This window comes from Camelus bactrianus, chromosome 18 (assembly GCF_048773025.1).
Source record: "Camelus bactrianus isolate YW-2024 breed Bactrian camel chromosome 18, ASM4877302v1, whole genome shotgun sequence".
In the NCBI taxonomy this organism is placed as follows: Eukaryota; Metazoa; Chordata; class Mammalia; order Artiodactyla; family Camelidae; genus Camelus; species Camelus bactrianus.
This window is the reverse complement of record NC_133556.1, coordinates 8,801,539-8,819,380: the sequence shown is the minus strand read 5'-3', so window position 1 is coordinate 8,819,380 and position 17,842 is coordinate 8,801,539. Positions and strand designations below refer to the sequence as shown.

The 17,842-nt window shown below is 49.0% G+C and overlaps 1 protein-coding gene across 1 annotated transcript; it reads left to right on the top strand.

Moving 5' to 3' along the window:
* Positions 1-700: 700 nt before the first annotated feature.
* Positions 701-17,735, top strand: RFC2 (replication factor C subunit 2). The gene is made up of 11 exons (XM_074345943.1): positions 701-835; positions 3,071-3,140; positions 5,130-5,171; positions 5,499-5,605; positions 7,984-8,085; positions 9,127-9,227; positions 12,792-12,949; positions 13,163-13,228; positions 14,684-14,764; positions 15,910-16,023; positions 17,361-17,735. Exons 1-11 carry the CDS (start codon positions 729-731, stop codon positions 17,469-17,471), a joined length of 1,059 nt encoding a protein of 352 aa, XP_074202044.1. The 5' UTR covers positions 701-728; the 3' UTR covers positions 17,472-17,735.
* Positions 17,736-17,842: the final 107 nt, after the last annotated feature.

Below are 17,842 nucleotides of genomic sequence, written 5' to 3'. Positions count from 1 at the left end.
AACCAGCCCAAAAGAACGCTCAAGACACTTGTGAATATGCAATACCTATTTATCTGGAATGAAATTGAGTCACATCTCATGGAGGGTCAGTTTCCTCCATTTGGTAGCATTGTGAGAATTTCCAGGTTGCACCCAATGGGAGCCCACCCAATGGGAGCTGGTGTTACGCATGGGGACATTCTGAGCAATCGGAAAAATTGGGCACTGGCAGGTCCCCGACGTCGGCTCCGGCCTTCTGCCGCCCAGGACTGCAGGACTTTAGTCCCCGTCCGTGTCCGCCCCCAGGTCCTGCATTTGAGAGGAATGCCCACAGGCCCCATCTCCTCCCTGCATCAGGCAGGATGATCCTACCCTGCCAGGCCTGCCGGGAGCGCCGCCCCACCTGAGCGCAGCGGTTCCCGACGGGCCACGCGGCGAAGGCCTCCCAGACAAATCACACAGACGAAAACCTCCGAACGTCCCTTCTTAGAGAGACAAGGCTTCTTGGAAGACGGTGCGGTCGGGTCTAGCCCTCCTGGCACTCACCAGGTCGGACGCCAGGTCTCCCATAGCAACTGCAGCCTCTAGCAACGGGCGCCCCCTCCAGGCCGGTGCTCTCTGCGCAGGCGCGGAAAGGGACGGACGCAAGGCTTCCGCTCGCGCCCGGCAACCCTCGGGAACTAGGGGTGGAGCCTGCGTGATGGCGTTATGGGGCGGGGCCTCGGGGGGCGGGAAGAGGCGGCGGGAATATGGAGGCGCAGGAGAGTGGCAGTGGAGCCGCAGAGCGCGGGGCCCAGGACCCTGCCTCAGCCTCCAGCAAGGCTCCCGGCAGCGCCAGCCACTACGAGCTGCCGTGGTGAGGGCCCATGCCATCAATGATGGGTGCTCTGGACATGTGGGTGGGCGAGTGGCGGGCCGTGTCTCGGGGGAATCCGGGGGCGGGAGTTCATTTGGGGAGCACCGGAGCAGAGCAGCAGGCCCTGGGGTGGTGTCGAGTAGATTATTATTTGAAGAAGTCAAGGGATGTGGTCTCGCTGAGCCCACCTGGGGTGGAGTGGCCAGTCTGAACGCTGGAAGCAGGGTCTTGGTCAGAACTAAGCTAATTGTGAAAATAGCCGCCCCCTACGACCACCCACTCTGCACCAGGCGCTGTGCCAGCGGAGATTCTCATGGTTACTCGGCGCCGAGTTTCAGACGCAGGTTCAGAATCGGGATGGTGTGCAGAAGGCACCCGTGGCTTGCTCACTTTAACTAGCAGCATCTTGGGTAGCTGGGAGGAAATGGTGACTTGGGAAGGCACAGGTGTGTTGGCGTGCTCTCTGCTTGGGTCCCACGCCCTGTGCGCACCTCTCAAAACTCTCCACTGGGCGTGGTAATGGTTTACTCCCTGCCTGCTGTGTATTCCTCTCTTCAGCCCACCCCTCTTCTTGGCGAGAGCAGATACCTAAAAGAACGGCAGTGTAGCTTATTGGAATATCTGTAGCTGCGCTGTCCAGCCCCCAGCCACCAGGCACATGAATTTATTGAGGGCTAGAAATGATGCTAGTCCGGACTGAGATGGGCTGTTAAGTGTACAGTATATACCGGATTTCCAGGACTTAGTTAAAAAAATCCCATTAGTAATTTTTATATTGATGACATGTTGAAAATTATATTTTTAACGTGTTGAGTTCTATAAATTACATTAGTAAAATTAACTTTTTCTTTTTACCTTTTGAAATGTGGCTACCAGAAAGTTTAAAATCACATAATGTGATTTGCATTATAATTTTCATGCACAACTCTAGATGCTCAGGATACCTCAGTATACAGAACAAACTCAGTTGTCGTGGAGCTTACATTTGATAGAGAAAGACCAGTAAAAAATAAAAAGCAGATATATAGTATATCTGATGGTGAGAGATGCTGTGGTGGTTAGGGAAGGCCGCTGATGAGATGATGTTTGAGTAAAGACCTAAGTAAGCCACGTGCCCATGTGGAGAGAGCTTTTAGGCAGGGGGAGCAGCTATGAAGGCCCTGGAGGAGGAGTATGTTTGCCTTGTTCGAAGTCCAGCTCAAATTTCTGCTCCTTAATTTCCCAGGTAATGATTCCCTCTCTCCTCTGGGCTTCTGCAGCCCTTGGTTTAATGTAAGTAGTTTAGCTTTGTAGTAGGATTTGGTAAGCTCTATCTCCCTGCTAGTAGGAAAGCCCTTTAGAGCAATAACAATGTCTTGCTCGTCTCTGTACCTTCTCCTTTCCTCCTGCTGAGATCTCTTAACTCCTTACACAGTGCTAGGTACCTGCAAGGGCCTGAGTATGAAGAATAAATGAGTAGGAGCAAGCATGCTCCATCCACTGATCTTGGAGGGGAGCTGTCTTTATTTTCTGTAGTATGTGTTGAACAAGCTTCTTTGCATACAGCTGCTTTTGGAGCAAAACCAGTACCTGTAGGGGGTACAAGCTAAAGCTAAATCAGGGAGTATAGTAAAGGACAGAGGAAGTCCTGATGGTCAGATCATCGCAAATCTACTTCCACTTCTATTCTCAGAGCCAAAGAAACTCATTTCTCTCATAGCATAGCTTGCTTATTAACTGAAAGAGAGAAGTATTGGTCTAAATAGGCCATGAACCTGTCCAATCTACACAGCCTAATAGGATCACAGGATAGGCCTGCAGTTTCTGTCTAGCCAGCCCTGCTGGGCACCTGGCACAAGTCTGCAGACACTGGATGAGAAAGGGGCTCGGTTGCATCCATATGTGTCGGATCAAATAATGTCAGTGCTGCGTGCACTGGACCTCTGTTGTGACGGGCAGACCGTGTTGCTGCGCAGTGTCACAGTGCTCCAGATGGCCTGCTCTGGCCCTTCTCCAGCACCAACAGGTGTCTCTGCTGTGGCGGGTTTGACGCCTTTACTGCCTAATTCTCATGCACTTGACTTTTCAAATGGCACTTGGGTACCTCTTTAAATTTAAAACCTGTGACCATTTGGTATATTTCTATTGAATATATATCAGCTTCTGACAAAGCTTCCAGGGTGGCCCTTTTGTGCTTTCCTTTGGGTGGGTTGAAAATAGCCTTGTCAACATCTTTATGCATTTTCTTAAAAACAGGGTTGAAAAATATAGACCAGTGAAGCTGAATGAAATTGTCGGGAATGAAGATACCGTCAGCAGGCTGGAGGTGAGTGAGGTTTTAAAACATCATCTTACATCACATTGTTGTGGCTTTGATAAGCTCGAGGCATTTGGAGGAAGACAGCCAAGGTAGTGAGGTGGGGGCGAGCCATGAATCCAGAAGAACTGGGAGACATTCAGTTTGGAGATGACCAGAATGTGGATAATTTCAGGTGTTTGAAGGGCTGGCTGACTTGTTTCTCAGACTTGTTTTGCATTCTTCAAGGGCAGGGTGGCAAACTTTTTCTGTAAATGCCGATGATTAGATATTTTAGGCTTTGCAAACCATATAAATTCTTTGTCAAATATTCTTGGTTTATTTTTTAAACAACCCTTTTAAAATGTGAAAACCATTCTTAGTGAAGGGGCTTATAAAAACAGGCCTCAGGCTGGATGTCCCCCTCTCCCCCTATCTTCCCCTTTGCCATAGTTGCCAATCCCTGCCTAAAGGGACTGAGTGAGGGGGGTGCGTATAGCTCAGTGGTAGAGCACATGCACGCACCAGGTCCTGGGTTCAATCCACAGTACCGCCATTAAAGTAAATAAATCAAAAAATAAAGGTACTGAGTGACAAGGCAGCAGACTTCAGGATGACATGACCCGGGGAGAAGCAGAAATGTTCAGCAGTAGGGCAAGCTGTGGACTCCTAGCCCTAGAGGCCTTTAGGCGGGATCTAGAAGCCCAGCTATTGGAAACATGGCAGAAGCAGTCTCTGCAGTAATCGTGGCTTAGACTTCAATAGCTGTCATGGTATTTATTTATTTTACAGATGTGTTCATTTTGCAAATACTTGAGTATCTTCTCTGGGCCAGATATGATGCGGTGTTAGGAATTGATGATATAATGGTGAACAGGATAGACCTGATCCCAGGTCTGCATGGGATTTACAGCCTAATGGGGGCAGCATTAAATCAGCAGGCCATGTGATAAGCACCCTGCTGGAGGAGGCACAGGGTGCTCTGGGAGCACGTGAGAGTTCAGGGAAGAGTTAACCTGCTTATGGTATCTTAATTCCCAAGTGGAAGAAGTGACACCAAAGCTAAGTGAGTGGGAGTCAGCCAGACTTGGGAGGTAGAGGGTAGAGAGAGGAGAAGCAGGAATAGCACGTGCAAAGGCCCAGAGGTGAGAGAGTTTGGCTTATTCTAGGGGGAAAAAATGCCATCTGATTGGAATACAGAGTAGAGCTTTCCCAACATGAATGGCCTACAAATAGCTTGGGGACGCTGTCAAAATACAGATTCCGATCCATAGTTCTGGGTCAGGGCCAGAGAGCCTGCATTTCTGACCACCTCCCCAGGGTACCTGTGCTGCTGGTCCTGGAGCCCACCGAACAACAAGGCTGCAGAGCATGTGTATGGGGCCGTGTGAGGAGTGGGCTGGTGAAGGGCAGGATCCAGACTGGGTGGGGCCTTCTGAGCCAGGTTTAAGGGTTTGGGCTTCATGATGAGGGTGGTGAGGAGCCATCCAGGAGTTTCAGTCAGGTAAAAGTGTTCCAGGAGATGTGTATTTTAGAAAATTGGTTGTGGTTACAGGATGGGGAATGGATTGAAGTGGGGCAGGGTTAGAGGCAAGGAGACCAGCTAAGGGCCCGTTGAAAGCAATCCAGGCAAGAAGTAATGGGCTGAGGAAGTGGCCATGGGGCTGAAGGGAGGAAATGGACTCCAGATAAACGAGAAAGAGAGACCAAGCCTTTGTAATTGAGGGCTGTGTCAAGTGAGGGAGGAGGCCAGTCAAGGATGACAGTGGCCTCCAGGTTCCTGGCATGGGTGGTAGGGTTAATGGCTTTGCCAGTCCATGGAAGGGGAAGCATGGGGGGACCTGAGGTTTGAGGGGGAAGAGATATATTCAGGTTTGGATGTGCCAAGGTGAGCGTTCCATGGGGTGTCCATATGGAGCAGTTAGTAGCTGTATTCACTACACGAGTCTCCGTGGCTAGGGAGACTTGACCCCTCAAGTTTGCAGATGAACCAGGTTTAATGAGCACTTCTTCCTTCAGGTCTTTGCAAGAGAAGGGAATGTGCCCAACATCATCATTGCTGTGAGTATTCGGTCCTGGCCGTGTTGGACGTCTTGAGGTCTCATTTTCGCTGCCTCTTAAGTGCTTTCTTGGGTTCAGAGCTTCCTCCTCAGAGAGGCCCATTATCACCAGAACCCTCGCCATTCCCCTACGGCGAAGGGAAATATTTCCCTCCAGTTGGTTGGGAGGCCTGCGGCTTGGTTTTTCTGTGGAGTAGGTTGTGCTGTGGGTTGGGGTCAGGTTGAGAGGGTTTGAGGCAGGGGTGAGTGCAGTGTGAGCAGTAGACCGGGTGCTCCAGTTAGGTTCATTCTGTTGGCGTGAAGCACTTACCGGAGACCTCGTTCCTAGGGCCCCCCAGGAACCGGCAAAACTACAAGCATCCTGTGTTTGGCACGAGCCCTGCTGGGCGCAGCACTCAAGGATGCCGTTTTGGAGCTCAATGCCTCAAATGACAGGTACGCCTGAGAGTTAGAACTGAAGGGTGGCAAGTGTTTTACATTTTGAGTTGTCATGGAAACAGCCTGTTTTCAGGTCTCCCCTGCACTTAGAGCTTGTCTTGCTGGCTTTGTTTTTTCCTTCAGTCTTTCTTGTGAGAGAGTGAGAATTGCTGGCTTGTCCATGGGGCATCAGAAGCACTTGACTTACTGGTTTAATTTTTTTGGCTTATTTTTTTAATGGAGATTTTAAAAATTATTTTTAATTGTGCTGAAATACACATCACATAAAATTTACCATCTTAACCATCTTTAAGTATACAGTTGCGCAGTGGTGTTCGGTACATTCACCGGAACGATTTTCATCTTCCCAAACTGAAATTCTACACCCATTAAACAACTGCTCCCACTCCCCTCCCCTGGCACCCACCATGTGACTTTCTGTCTCTAAGAACTGACTGCTCTAGGAACCTCATACGTGTGGAATCGTCCTGTATTAGTCCTTCTGTGACTGGCTTATTTCACTCATATTTCAGGTTCATCCATGTTGTAGCATGTGGCAGAATGACCTTCCTTTTCAAGGCTGAATAGTATATACTCACGTTTGCCTATCCATGCATCTGTCGATGGCTGCTGGGGTTGCTTTCATCTTCTGGTTATTAGGAATTTGGAATAATGCTGCTATGAACAAGGCTGATGTGTTCCTGAGACCCGGCTTTCAGTTCTTTTAGATACATACTCAGAAATGGAATTGCTGGGTTATTTGGTAATTATGTTTAGTTTTTTGAGGAACTGCCATACTGTTTTCCACAGTGGCTACATTGTTCTAGAGTCCCATCAACAATGCACAGGGTTCCCTTTTCTCCACATCTTCACCAACACTGGTGATTTCCTGTTGTCAGTAACCATCCTGATGGAGGTGGGGTGCTGGGTTACTTTTTAGATAAGGGATAGTCGAGGATGATGAAATGAGGACCTGTTGAATGAAATGTCTGCACAGCCTACCTTTGGTTATTCCCTGAGGATGCTCTCCTCCAGTCTGCAGCATTTTCCTGGTTTTGACGGTCTGTGTGTACCTGGAACAGGCAGTGTACTGTGAATGCTGCTCACTACTCATCGGCTGTCATGAGCAAGCCTGCAGGTGAACCATTTTGTAAATACCGATTCCAGATAGCAAATACGAATAGGTTCTGGCTTATCATTCTCTCTTATTCTTCTAACCCTTGTATCATCAAACACTACTTTTAAAAAGTTCAGTGGCTCTTAATTTTGTTGAAGAGAGAATGGCCCATAATTGCAAAATCTTTTCAGTTTTAGATTTATTCGAGTGATCAGTTCAGTGGCTTTTTTTCATTTCTGTATCATCTGTTTCCTTCTAGTCACTTTATTATACACACCTGCCTTCAGCCTTTGATCTCTTACAAGCTGTACTCCCCTGTAAACGTGGTACAAACATCATCAGAGACGAAAGAATGCTGTCACATGTTCTTGTAGCAAAATGGGGTGGTTCAAGTTCTTCTAAGACGTTGGGGAACAAAGTCCTTCCTGTTGAGTGACTAACTGGATGAAAATATGTTTAGTTTTTGTCCTTAGAAATATGTTGTTCATTCCTTGGTCCTTAAGTTTGAGAAAATTAATTGAGGATTTTGGCATCTGAGGACTCATAGTCTGAGATTTTGCTTATGTGATCAATTTCACCATAATCATTAGAGTCTAGAGTCCTGCTGTTTCTCTGCTTCATTTCCTGACTTTCTTAACAATTATGGAACATCTTTCTCTGTCATTCTTTCTCTTTGACGTTATGGGTGGAAAATGAATAATTTTGAATTTTCAGCTGTGGTCAGTCAAAGCTTTACGACGGTGTATCTGAACCTCTTTTATATCTTCTAGAAAGATGATGTACCTCAAGCAACACAATGAAAAACTGAAGAATGAGGCAATAGTAATTTTTCCCCCTAATATTGCATTGTTCTTCTAAGCAATTCCATCATTCTTTCATTTTTCTTACTATTTTGATCTTTTTTTTAGCATAGTTGGGAATAATTGATAAGTAATGATGAAATAATTACTAGGATGATGAAATAGCAAACATTTCAAGATACGGGAAGCATAAGATTACTGACCCCAAAAATCTATCTTAGATTATAAAAGGGTCCAGTGGACCCATATGAGGACAGCAAGATAAAATGAGTTTTCATTCTATTTTTAAAAAGTAAGTATACTTTTTCCGTTGTTCTTCTTAGGACCTCCAAGAAGGAATAAAAGTAATGAAATGTCAATTCTTATAAATAGTTAGAATTGGGTCCATGTAATGGTGTCCTGAGAGTTTAAGAGTCCCCCATGGAGGTAACTGAATTGGTCTCAGAAGGTGGCAATAACATTGTGGCTCATTATTTCAGGGGCATTGATGTTGTGAGGAACAAAATCAAAATGTTTGCCCAACAGAAAGTCACCCTTCCCAGAGGGCGGCACAAGATCATCATCCTGGACGAAGCAGACAGGTAGAGCGCTTTGCCGAGTGTACTTTGACCTTGATCTCCATATTTCTTATCTGGCTTCATTAAATCAGGAGGAGAAGCTCTCACCTTTGGCCTTTTGTGGTGCATTTGCTTATCTCAACTTTAAAAGCGATGTAATATGGGCCTGAGCCTTAAACCTGATCTTAATTGAGCAGCTTCGAAACATTTGTCTAAGACGGTTGGTTGATGTGTTTCTTCCAGCATCATTCACGTACATCATTTAAATGATACATATTTTTAATTGTGGTGAAATACACCTAACAGAAAATTCACCATTTCGACCATTTTAAAGTGCACCATTCAGTGGCATTTAGTACGTTCACAATGTTGTGCAATCATTACCGGTATAAATGAAAAAAATGTTAAATGACATTTAGAAAAATAACAGTAATTCATGTTCTTTGAAGAAATTCTAGAAGATATGAGTAATACCTTGCTTTATTTCATCTCCTGTTTTTCTACACTGTGCATGTTTATGTAGTTGAGATGATAATAATTACAATTTTTGTATCCTGGTTTTCCCTTTTAACGTAAAAAGCAGAGTTCCACGTTATTACAGTCTTTTTGTGAGCATAGGTTTTTCTGGGGAACGTAGTTTTTAATTGCAGTATTCTGTCCCATAGTGGGGATGCACTGTGACCATTTTACTGTAAGGTTATTTACAGCAGAAATAGCAGCTAACTTTACTTGGCATTTACAGGTAAGGGTTTACGTTATTCCAGGCGCTTTGCTATGCACTTTACATGTTATCTGATTTAATTGCTGTAATAGGTGATGACATTGAGACTCAGATAATTTGCCTAAGGTCACACATGAGCAGATGAAGGAACTTCGAGGTGAACCCCCAGGCAGCCTGTTTGCAGCGCCTCTGCTCTGTGACTGTGTGAGACCCACACGGGGTCCCAGAGAGAGACTGAGCATGCTCAGTCAGGAGCGCAGGGTTCCCAGGGTCTGTAGGGCGGGATTTTTGGCCAGTGGCCTTGGGTCCCAGCTGTAAACTTCCCCTTGTGTGTTTCTTCTCAGCATGACTGACGGAGCCCAGCAAGCCTTGAGGAGAACCATGGAAATCTACTCCAAAACAACCCGCTTTGCTCTCGCTTGTAATGCTTCAGATAAAATCATAGGTAAAGATCAGCTCTATGTGGTTTGGGGTCCACTTGGCACTCCTGTTGGCTCTTTAGCAGCAGAGAGAAGGGGCTTTTTGATCACCTGCCATGCGCCAAGCACTGTATAACCTATTTCTTCATTTAATCTTACATAGTTCTATGTGGAGGTATTATTAGCTTCACATTAGAGATGGGAAAAGGTGGAGCTCTAAAAAAGAGAGGTTTAGTGGTTTGCCCAAAGTCACACAGCAAGTGGAAGAGCTGGGACTGGAATCTCAGGTTGGTCTGACTCTTACATCACTGACACACGTGATGTTTTGTTTCCCATGCGCAGTGTCACGGTCACGGCCCCTCTGCAGACGTGCTCTTGCACTTTCTGTGTGTCCTGAGCACTTGGCCTACACTGTGTCTGCACACTGGGCTTAGTGGTTACCAGGAGTTACCTCCCCTGTGAAACTTGACACATTCTTCTTTCTGACCCGGTGCCGGTCCTTCCAGCTCCCTCCCTCCCTCCATCCCAGCAGTCTCTCTGCTTCCTCATTGCTGTGAGCCCTCCGACCTCAGTGTCTCAACTTCCTGCTGGTTTCACATCCTTCCCTTTCTGGTGCAGGCTGCGGGCACAGTCCAGCTTCTCTCTCTCTCTGACATTTCTCACAGCTCTTTTGTCCTGCTGTCCTTGCCACATGTCTGCCTGCTGACCCCCCAGCCTGTGTGAGCTCAGCCATCTGGCTCCCCCCACCTCCAGCCAGACAAACATGGTACCAACCATGGTGCCCCCACAAAGTCGTGGTTTCCAGCCTCGGCGGGCTCCTGTCCTTGTACCTTCCCCGGATACTCAACGTGTATTTGAGAATCTATCCCATAAACATTTACTCTGTTCTTAGTAGGTATCAGGCACTGGGCTAGTGTGGAACAGACAGTCTAATGAGAAACATTCTCTACGTTCAAGACACCCACAGTGCGGTGGAGGAGACTGTGCTAAAAGGTCCTGATTTACGGCTGTGTGTGTCACTTGTCTCCTTAACCAGTGCTAGGACAGGTCTGTGAGGCAGGAGCCGTGTTATACTTAGAGGACCCCACCCCCCCGCCTAAGTGCGTTTTGCATAGGGCTGTGCATGGATGACTTTTTGTTTAGTGATTTGAAACTACAGTTGTTGGTGGAGAAAGCTCTGGCCCACCCTTTTCATGAAATTAATTTTTCTGATATATACAACATTCTGATTATTTTTAATTTCTAAAGGACTAGAAGAAACATATAAACAAAATCTCTGAAGAAATGTATTGCTTAGCTTTAGAGGAAATGGTTCATGATCAAATTGCTGCAGAGTTGATTTTTGAAATCCTCAGTGACTGAACCTCGCTTTAGCTTCTGGAGTTACACCCATTAAGGGAGAGCTGTACTTTCTTTGAGCAAGACCAGGGCGGCCTTATTCTGACATGTATTTACAGTCTGTGATTTCAGCTTTTGATACCTCTCAAAAAAGAAAAGTACTAAAGGAAGCTTCTAGAGTACTTTGCATATTAATTACTTTTAGATAAGAGCTCCAGTTTCTTCCTATTAATTTTTTTTAATTGAAGTAGAGTCAATTTACAATGTTGTATTAGTTTCTGGTGTACAGCATGGTGATTCCGTTTATATATATATGTTTATATATTCCTTAAGAGCTTCAGTATCTACTCAGTCTCTCTCATCTATGCTGATAAACCAAATGTGTAATTAAGGTTCTAAAGAGAATCTTCCTGATTTCAGGTAAATTGAAATGGGCCCTTAGGAAAGCCGCTCTCAGAAGTCTCATCCCTTCCTCAGACACTGAGCACGTTTTCTGTGCATGGCGTCTCCTGTGCCCGGGGCACCCTGGAGGCTGCAGAGCTGTGCGAGGCCCTGTCCCTGCCCCTGCCCCTGTCCCTGCCCGTCAGGAGCTCACACTGGGGAGGGAGTGAGACATCCCCCAGCTAGCAGGCCCTGAGCCGTCTCAGGTCCTCCTCTTCCTGCTCACCACTGCAGCCAACCTCTCACCAAAATCAGATCCCAGGTCGTCCTACCTGCCCTGTGTCTCGAACACCCACCCTTCCCTCCTCACGCTGGGTCTGGTCTCCCAGTTCTCCCCTTCACTGGTGCAGCGGCCCTGTAGCTTCTGCACCTGAGTCACCAGCTGGCTGCCAGGGTCTTCTAAGCACACGTCTCACCCTGCCAGTCCGCCACGTAACCCTTCACTGGTCCCCCGTTGCCTGCCCAGCTGCTCCCCAGCAGCCCAGCACACAGGGTCCTGTTACCACAGCCTCATCTCCGTATGCCCTGTGCCCTGCAGCCGTGCAGCATCTCGCTGTCCCTGAGTTCCCTGTGCCCTTTCATCACTCTTGCCTTTGAATGTGCTGTTCCTTCTGCCTTTCCAGCCAGGCAACTTCATCCCTAAAGACCCAGCGCAGAACTCACCTCCACTGAGAAACTCACCTCCCCTGGTTTGATCACCCTCTGGGCTGGGCTCCAGAGCCGTTCCTACAAACCTCTCCCATGTCCCTGTCCCGTGACGTTGTAACTTCCCTGTTGATGCCTCCTTCTATTCCGCTAAACCTAAGCTTCAGGAGCCGGGCCTTGTCATAATATTCATTCACTGCATCCCCAGCACCTGGGGACGTGACTGGTTTCTTTAATGCCGATAAACTAACAGGAACATGTTCCTTGAAAGTGTGTGTGAGGGCACAGGAGGGGAGGTCCTGTCAGTCTGGGGTGATCTGAGTCGGCTCCATGAGGACAGGGGTTGGAGAGGAGCTTTCAGCAATGGTTGTGGTTTAAGTGGGAAGAAGCTGGGGAAAGGACATCGTGAGTGGGAAGAGCCCGCCAGGAGAGCACAGGTCGACTGTTCCAGGGGAGGCAGACATTGTGCCAGGCCTGGGTTAGGAGAGTAGCAATGGGAGGTTTGCAGACGACTTTACGTCCAAGGGTCAGAGGTGGACTGTACTGTGACGTCAGGGGATGGTTGAAGGGTTTGCCTGGGCAGGCAGAGGTGACGGAACAGAACATTTTGAGGAAGGCCAGTGGGGAGCAGAACAGAGTGTATCAGAGAGAGTTCCACCTTGGGCTTGGAGATCAGAGAGATGCTATTGTCATAGTCTGAACTGAAGGCCACGGACAGCTTCCAGAATTCTGCATTCATCTGTCACCTGCATCAGTATCTCCCGTGGAACCTGAAGGAAGCCACACAGGTGCCCCATCCTCCCCCCAGACTGGCGGGGTGGTGAGCTGCTCAGCTGGGCCCAGGCGTACAGCATTCACAGTGATTCTGGAGCCCACCTGGGCGGGCACTGACTCCTGTGGGCCTCCTCTGTCCTGGAGGATTTTTTCCGCTTCTGGAAACTGGCCAGCCAAGGTTGTCCCAGGCAGTGCTGGCTGAGGCCTCTATTGGTTGATATTTTGAAATTTAGCCCTGATCCCCAAGTCACACTTGAGTACCTGCTGGGTAAGGGGAGTGGTGCCGGTGTGGCTGGGCTGTGTGGATGGTGCGCTGCTTCCTAGTGACTAAAGGATCGATGGGGTCACGCCGTCCTTTCCTGAGGGAGCCCGATCCTCTTCCTGTCTCTCAGAGCCCATTCAGTCCCGGTGCGCGGTCCTCCGCTACACCAAGCTGACCGACGCCCAGGTTCTTGCCAGGCTCCTGAACGTCATCGAGAAGGAGAAGGTGCAGTACACGGATGACGGCCTGGAGGCCATCATCTTCACCGCCCAGGGCGACATGAGGCAGGTGCGTGCGTGTGTCCCGGCTGGCCACACCCCTCGTTTTGTGGGGGAGAGGGGAGTGACTGCTGCACAGGGGAGCACTGACCCAGCGCATGGCGGGGCCTCGGGCTCATGGAGAGCAGGCTCGCGGGAAGGGAGCTCAGCACGGAGCCCAAGAAGAGAGATGGGGCGGGCAGAGGTGGAAAGTCACCCTTGACGAATCACTATTCCTCGACAGGCGTTGAACAACCTGCAGTCTACTTTCTCGGGGTTTGGCTTCATCAACAGTGAGAACGTGTTCAAGGTACAAAAGCTGGTGTGGGCCTCACGGTCTGCAGGGCAGTGCTTGTCTGCCGGGGCCAGCGGAGTGGGTGGGCGGTGCTGGAAGGAGGGGTGAGACATCACCCCTGCGGGGTTCACCCCCAGGGGTGTCGGGGGAGCTCATCCTGCTCCCATTTGTCTGCTTCTGCTCCCCCCACTCCCGAGAGCAGGAGGGACTCGGCCGTGCACAGTGTGGGGAGGTGGATGAGTCCGGCCTGGTGCCGGCTGTTTTCACGTGTGTCCTGTTTGGTCCTCACAACATCCCTGCACACAGATGTTCTTACCACTTTGCAGCCAAGGAAACGGGCCTGAGATCACAGTGCTTCCCCTCAGCAGGCTTTCCTGCCGCACCTGCCCCTCCCTGACCACACTCCCCACACCTGGAGCGGGGTAGCGATGCTCTTCAAAGCCAACCCCTAAAGATGAAGATTCTTACCCTCCCACACTGACAAAGGACCTAGGAGGAGAGTTCTTCTGAAAATTGGCCTCCACATCCTAACAACTCAGCATTCAAATGCTGTTTTGGAGACTGATTTCCCCCTTATTTGGGGGTAAAAATTAGGTGGGGCTGTTCCCATGTTCAGTCCGTAGCTCTTTCTTAGCAAGTTTGCAGGTAAGGAAGCTGTGTTAAAAGCCCCTGTTTAGACCTTGGCGGTGGACGTGTTTTCAGGGACACTTAGGAAGGAGGAACTTGCTTAGTTAAGGTCACGTTCATTCTGGAGCAGAGCACCGAACTGAGAAAAGACGACCAAGGGCAGGTGTGGTGCTCTTGAGAGGATCAGAAGGATTCTGTTGAATCTCAGGCCAGTGGAGGGACTTGCAAGCCTCAGGGCTCAGGGAGAGCTGCACCGCCAGCCAGCAGGCTGCTCACATGAGGCTGGGCCCCCGTCCAGGACAAGTCAGTTCCTATTCCAGGTGGGAGGTTCACCCCAAAGATCTCCCAGTTTAGTGGTTCTGGGCACGTGATCCATCTAAGACAGGTGACTTGGCTTTACAGCTGCACCGGAGCGAACATTCCTTATCGGCTCTTGTTAATTCATCTTGTGTTTGAGAAATCTGTCATGATAGCGTCAGGCTTTTCCTCCCTGCAGTAGGTCGACACCACACTCTTTCTTTCAATTTTTTTTTTTTTGGTAGGGGAGAGGTAATTAGGTTTGCTTATTTATTTGTTGTTTTAGAGGAGGTACCGGGGATTGAACCCAGGCCTCGTGCATGCTAAGCACACACTTTACCACTGAGCTGTACCATCCCCCAAACTCTTTCTATTTGGTGATGACTTTCTCGGGGGAGAGAGGCATCCCCAAACCTGGTTCCAGAGAACTCAATGCAAAAAGCAAGTGAGACCTCAGTTACATAGGCTGCCTGGACGTGGGTCTGTTGGGGCTCCTCCCTGGATGGCCCCTCAGCCCCTGACAGGCCTTTCTTTCGGTTTGGTCAGGTCTGTGACGAGCCCCACCCCTTGCTGGTGAAGGAGATGATCCAGCACTGCGTGAGCGCCGATATCGACGAGGCCTACAAGGTGGGTCCCTCACCTCCCTGATTCAGGAGGAACCCCTCCCTTCGCCAGCAGGGAGAGGAGTGCTCCCTGTGCCTGGGGCTGTGCCCCACTTCATTCTTAAATGATGCTAGGATCGGGTGAGAAAACTGACCCAGAGAGGCTGAACTCCTTGCTCTGAATCACACTTTTTAAAAGTGGTGGACCTGGAACTCGGTCGTGCCTTTCTACTGTTGTTATATTCTCTGCAAGAGGAATTTGTCCACCTAAGACGTGAGTAAAGACCAGCCCAGCTCCTTGCTTTTAGAGGAACCATCTTTCTCTCTGTTGAGGGGAGATGTCCCCCTCCATCCTCCTGAAGAGCCTGGGAGTGGGCATTCCAGGACCCAGAGCCTGGTCCTGGGAGCAGATTCCAGTGGGCATCATTGGGGTTCAGGTGGCCCTCAAGTCGACACGGATGACAGTGGTGTGATCTGAGGCCACTGGCCAGTTTCCCTTCTGCTGCCACCAGACTAAGCTAGAAGTTGACTGGGTTTAGAGCAGGGCTAGACCCCTTGTGAAACTGCAGTGCAAGGCAGGGAGACCAAGCAGAGACCCAGGCATGGGCCCGAAGGCAGCCACCCGAGTTAGACACACAGCTTCTCTGACCCCTGAATTCACCAATGCAAAAACAGCTGACTCCAGACCCTGTGGTCGGGGCTGGGTGGGGCTGGGTGGGGCCTGGAACTGGGCCTGCGGTTGAGAAGGCAGGAGGCTGAGACCAGTGCGGTCATCCCTGCCCTGGTCTGGATTTGTTCAGGGCTAATAGTACAGCGGTGTGTGTTGTGAGTGGCAGCTAGGGAGAAAGCATGGCAGACACTCCAGAGCACCTACCGCATTTTAAGAGCCTCGGATAAAGACATTACAGGATGTGGTAGTTGACCATCTTGCTGTATGGTTTAAAACATTTGCAGCATTATGGCTCTGCCTGCGGGGAAGATCAGTCACCCCGCAGGATGTAAAGGGCGAGGCCAGTGTTCGGCTGATTCTCAGAATCACTTGCGCCACCTCAGATGGTCTGTCCGCCCCAAGTTGTTTGACAGGCCTGAGAGTGGGGTGGGTTTAACCTCACTTCCCCCCAGTATCCTTGTTCACAGTTACATGGCTCCTCTGTATTTTCTTTTGTGCAGATCCTCGCTCACCTGTGGCATCTTGGCTATTCTCCAGAAGACATCATTGGCAACATTTTTCGAGTGTGTAAAACCTTCCAAATGGCAGAATACTTGAAACTGGAGTTTATTAAGGTCAGTGAGAATATATCAGTGCCTCTCTTCTCAAGAACGTGGCTGCGCTGCGGTTTTCTGTGGTTTACTCCCAGGCTGGGCGCCTGGAAGATGCTCAGGAAATGGCCAGTCGTCCTGGGGGCTGGGGGCTTGTCTAAGCCCGGCCTTCCAGGCAGTGACCTAGTTTCCCTTAGGATGACTCTTCCAGAGGGAAGTATTTATATATTTATCTCTAAGGTCAGGTTAATTGAGGTATAATTTAAATAGAGTAAAATTCAGCCTCTTGGGTGCATTCTGTTGACAAAAGTATTCAGTCGTGTGAAGACCACTACAGTCAAGGTATGGGCAGCTCTGTAATACCCCAGGTTGACGTGCCCCTTTGTAGTCAGCTCGTCTCCCTAGCGCCTGGAGGCCACTGGTCCATTTTATGTTTGGGGGACAGAATTTTCCAGAAGGTCATATAAAGGGAATCAAGCAGAACAGAGCCTTTTGAGTCTGGGTTCTCACATGGCGTAATGTGTCTCAGATTTGTCCACGTCTGTGCCAGCGGGTCCTTTTCCTAGCGGAGTCCGGTTCCCTTGTGCGGACATCCCCCTGTTGTTCACCAGTAGGGAGCCGTCTGGGTTTCCGGGTTTTGGTGACTGAGTAGAGCCACTGTAAACATTTGTGTGCATGAATTCTTGTGACCGTGAAGCCCAACTTTCATTTCTCTTGCATAACTTCCCAGGAGTGAGACTGCTTGGCTGAGTGGTCAGCCTAGGTTTAACTTTATAAGAAGCTGCCAAAGTCTTCCAAAGTGGCTGCAGTATTTGCCTCTCTGTCAGCAATGTGTGGATGTTCCAGACGACCCACCCCCTAGTCAGCACGTGGTGGTCTTTTTTAAGCCATTCTAATAGGTGTGCTGTGTGGTAGTATCTCCTTACGGCTCTAATTCATGTTTCGTAATAACTAGTGATGTTGAGCACTTTCTCAGGTGCTCATTCGCTGTCCGTGTCTTCTTTGATGAAGTGTCTGCTCAGATCTCCCCATTTTTAAATTGGGTTGTTCGTGTTCTTGTTACTGGGTTTTGAGGATTCTGTGTTTCTGATTGCAAGTCCTCTATCAGATACGTGTTTTTTAACTGTTTTCTCCCAGTCTGCCTTTTTTTTTTTTTTCCCCTTTTCCATTTTCTTAGTAGTACCCTTCAAAGAAACATCAGTATCCTTTTAGGAAATAAATTTAACTTCTTAGAGTTCATCTTCCAGCTGGAGTTTGAGTTCCCTGCATCAATTCTGAGCATACCATAATTCAGATTTTTAAAATTAAACTCCTCCCTCACTTATTAACCAGATTTAAATTTGACTTTTTTTTCCCCCCAGGAAATTGGATACACTCATATGAAAATAGCAGAAGGTGTGAACTCCCTGCTGCAGATGGCAGGGCTCCTGGCCAGGCTGTGTCAGAAGACAATGGCCCCAGTGGCCAGTTAGAGCAGAGAACCAGTCGGTTGGGTTACAAGACGCCTGGTCCCTGGCAGACAGGAGTCACAGCTTTCTGATTTGGGAAGAGCGCTGCCTTGGACCAGCCCCGGAGTGCGTCTTCCTGGCCTTCACTGCTGCGCGAGCGTTTGCACTCAGCCTCGGGCTCATGATGTGGCGACAGCGTGGAAAGGCCCCAGAGAACCTCCAGGGCAAGGCACCCAATCCGTACGTGTATTGGCATTTCACTAATAAAACCAAACAATTTTATTGGCAGTAGGGTGGCAGTGGCAGGCTGCAAGGAAAGCCAGCTTCCTGTCTCTGTAGCATCCTATGTAGAAAGCTGATTTTGATAATAGACTGGAAACTAATCTCAGTTTTCC

Coding starts and splice junctions, on each gene's coding strand:
- RFC2 (XM_074345943.1), top strand. CDS start 729: ATGGAGGCGCAGGAGAGTGGCAGTGGAGCCGCAGAGCGCGGGGCCCAG. Junction 3,141..5,129: donor ATACCGTCAGCAGGCTGGAG/GTGAGTGAGGTT, acceptor TTCTTCCTTCAG/GTCTTTGCAAGAGAAGGGAA. Junction 14,765..15,909: donor ATATCGACGAGGCCTACAAG/GTGGGTCCCTCA, acceptor TCTTTTGTGCAG/ATCCTCGCTCACCTGTGGCA.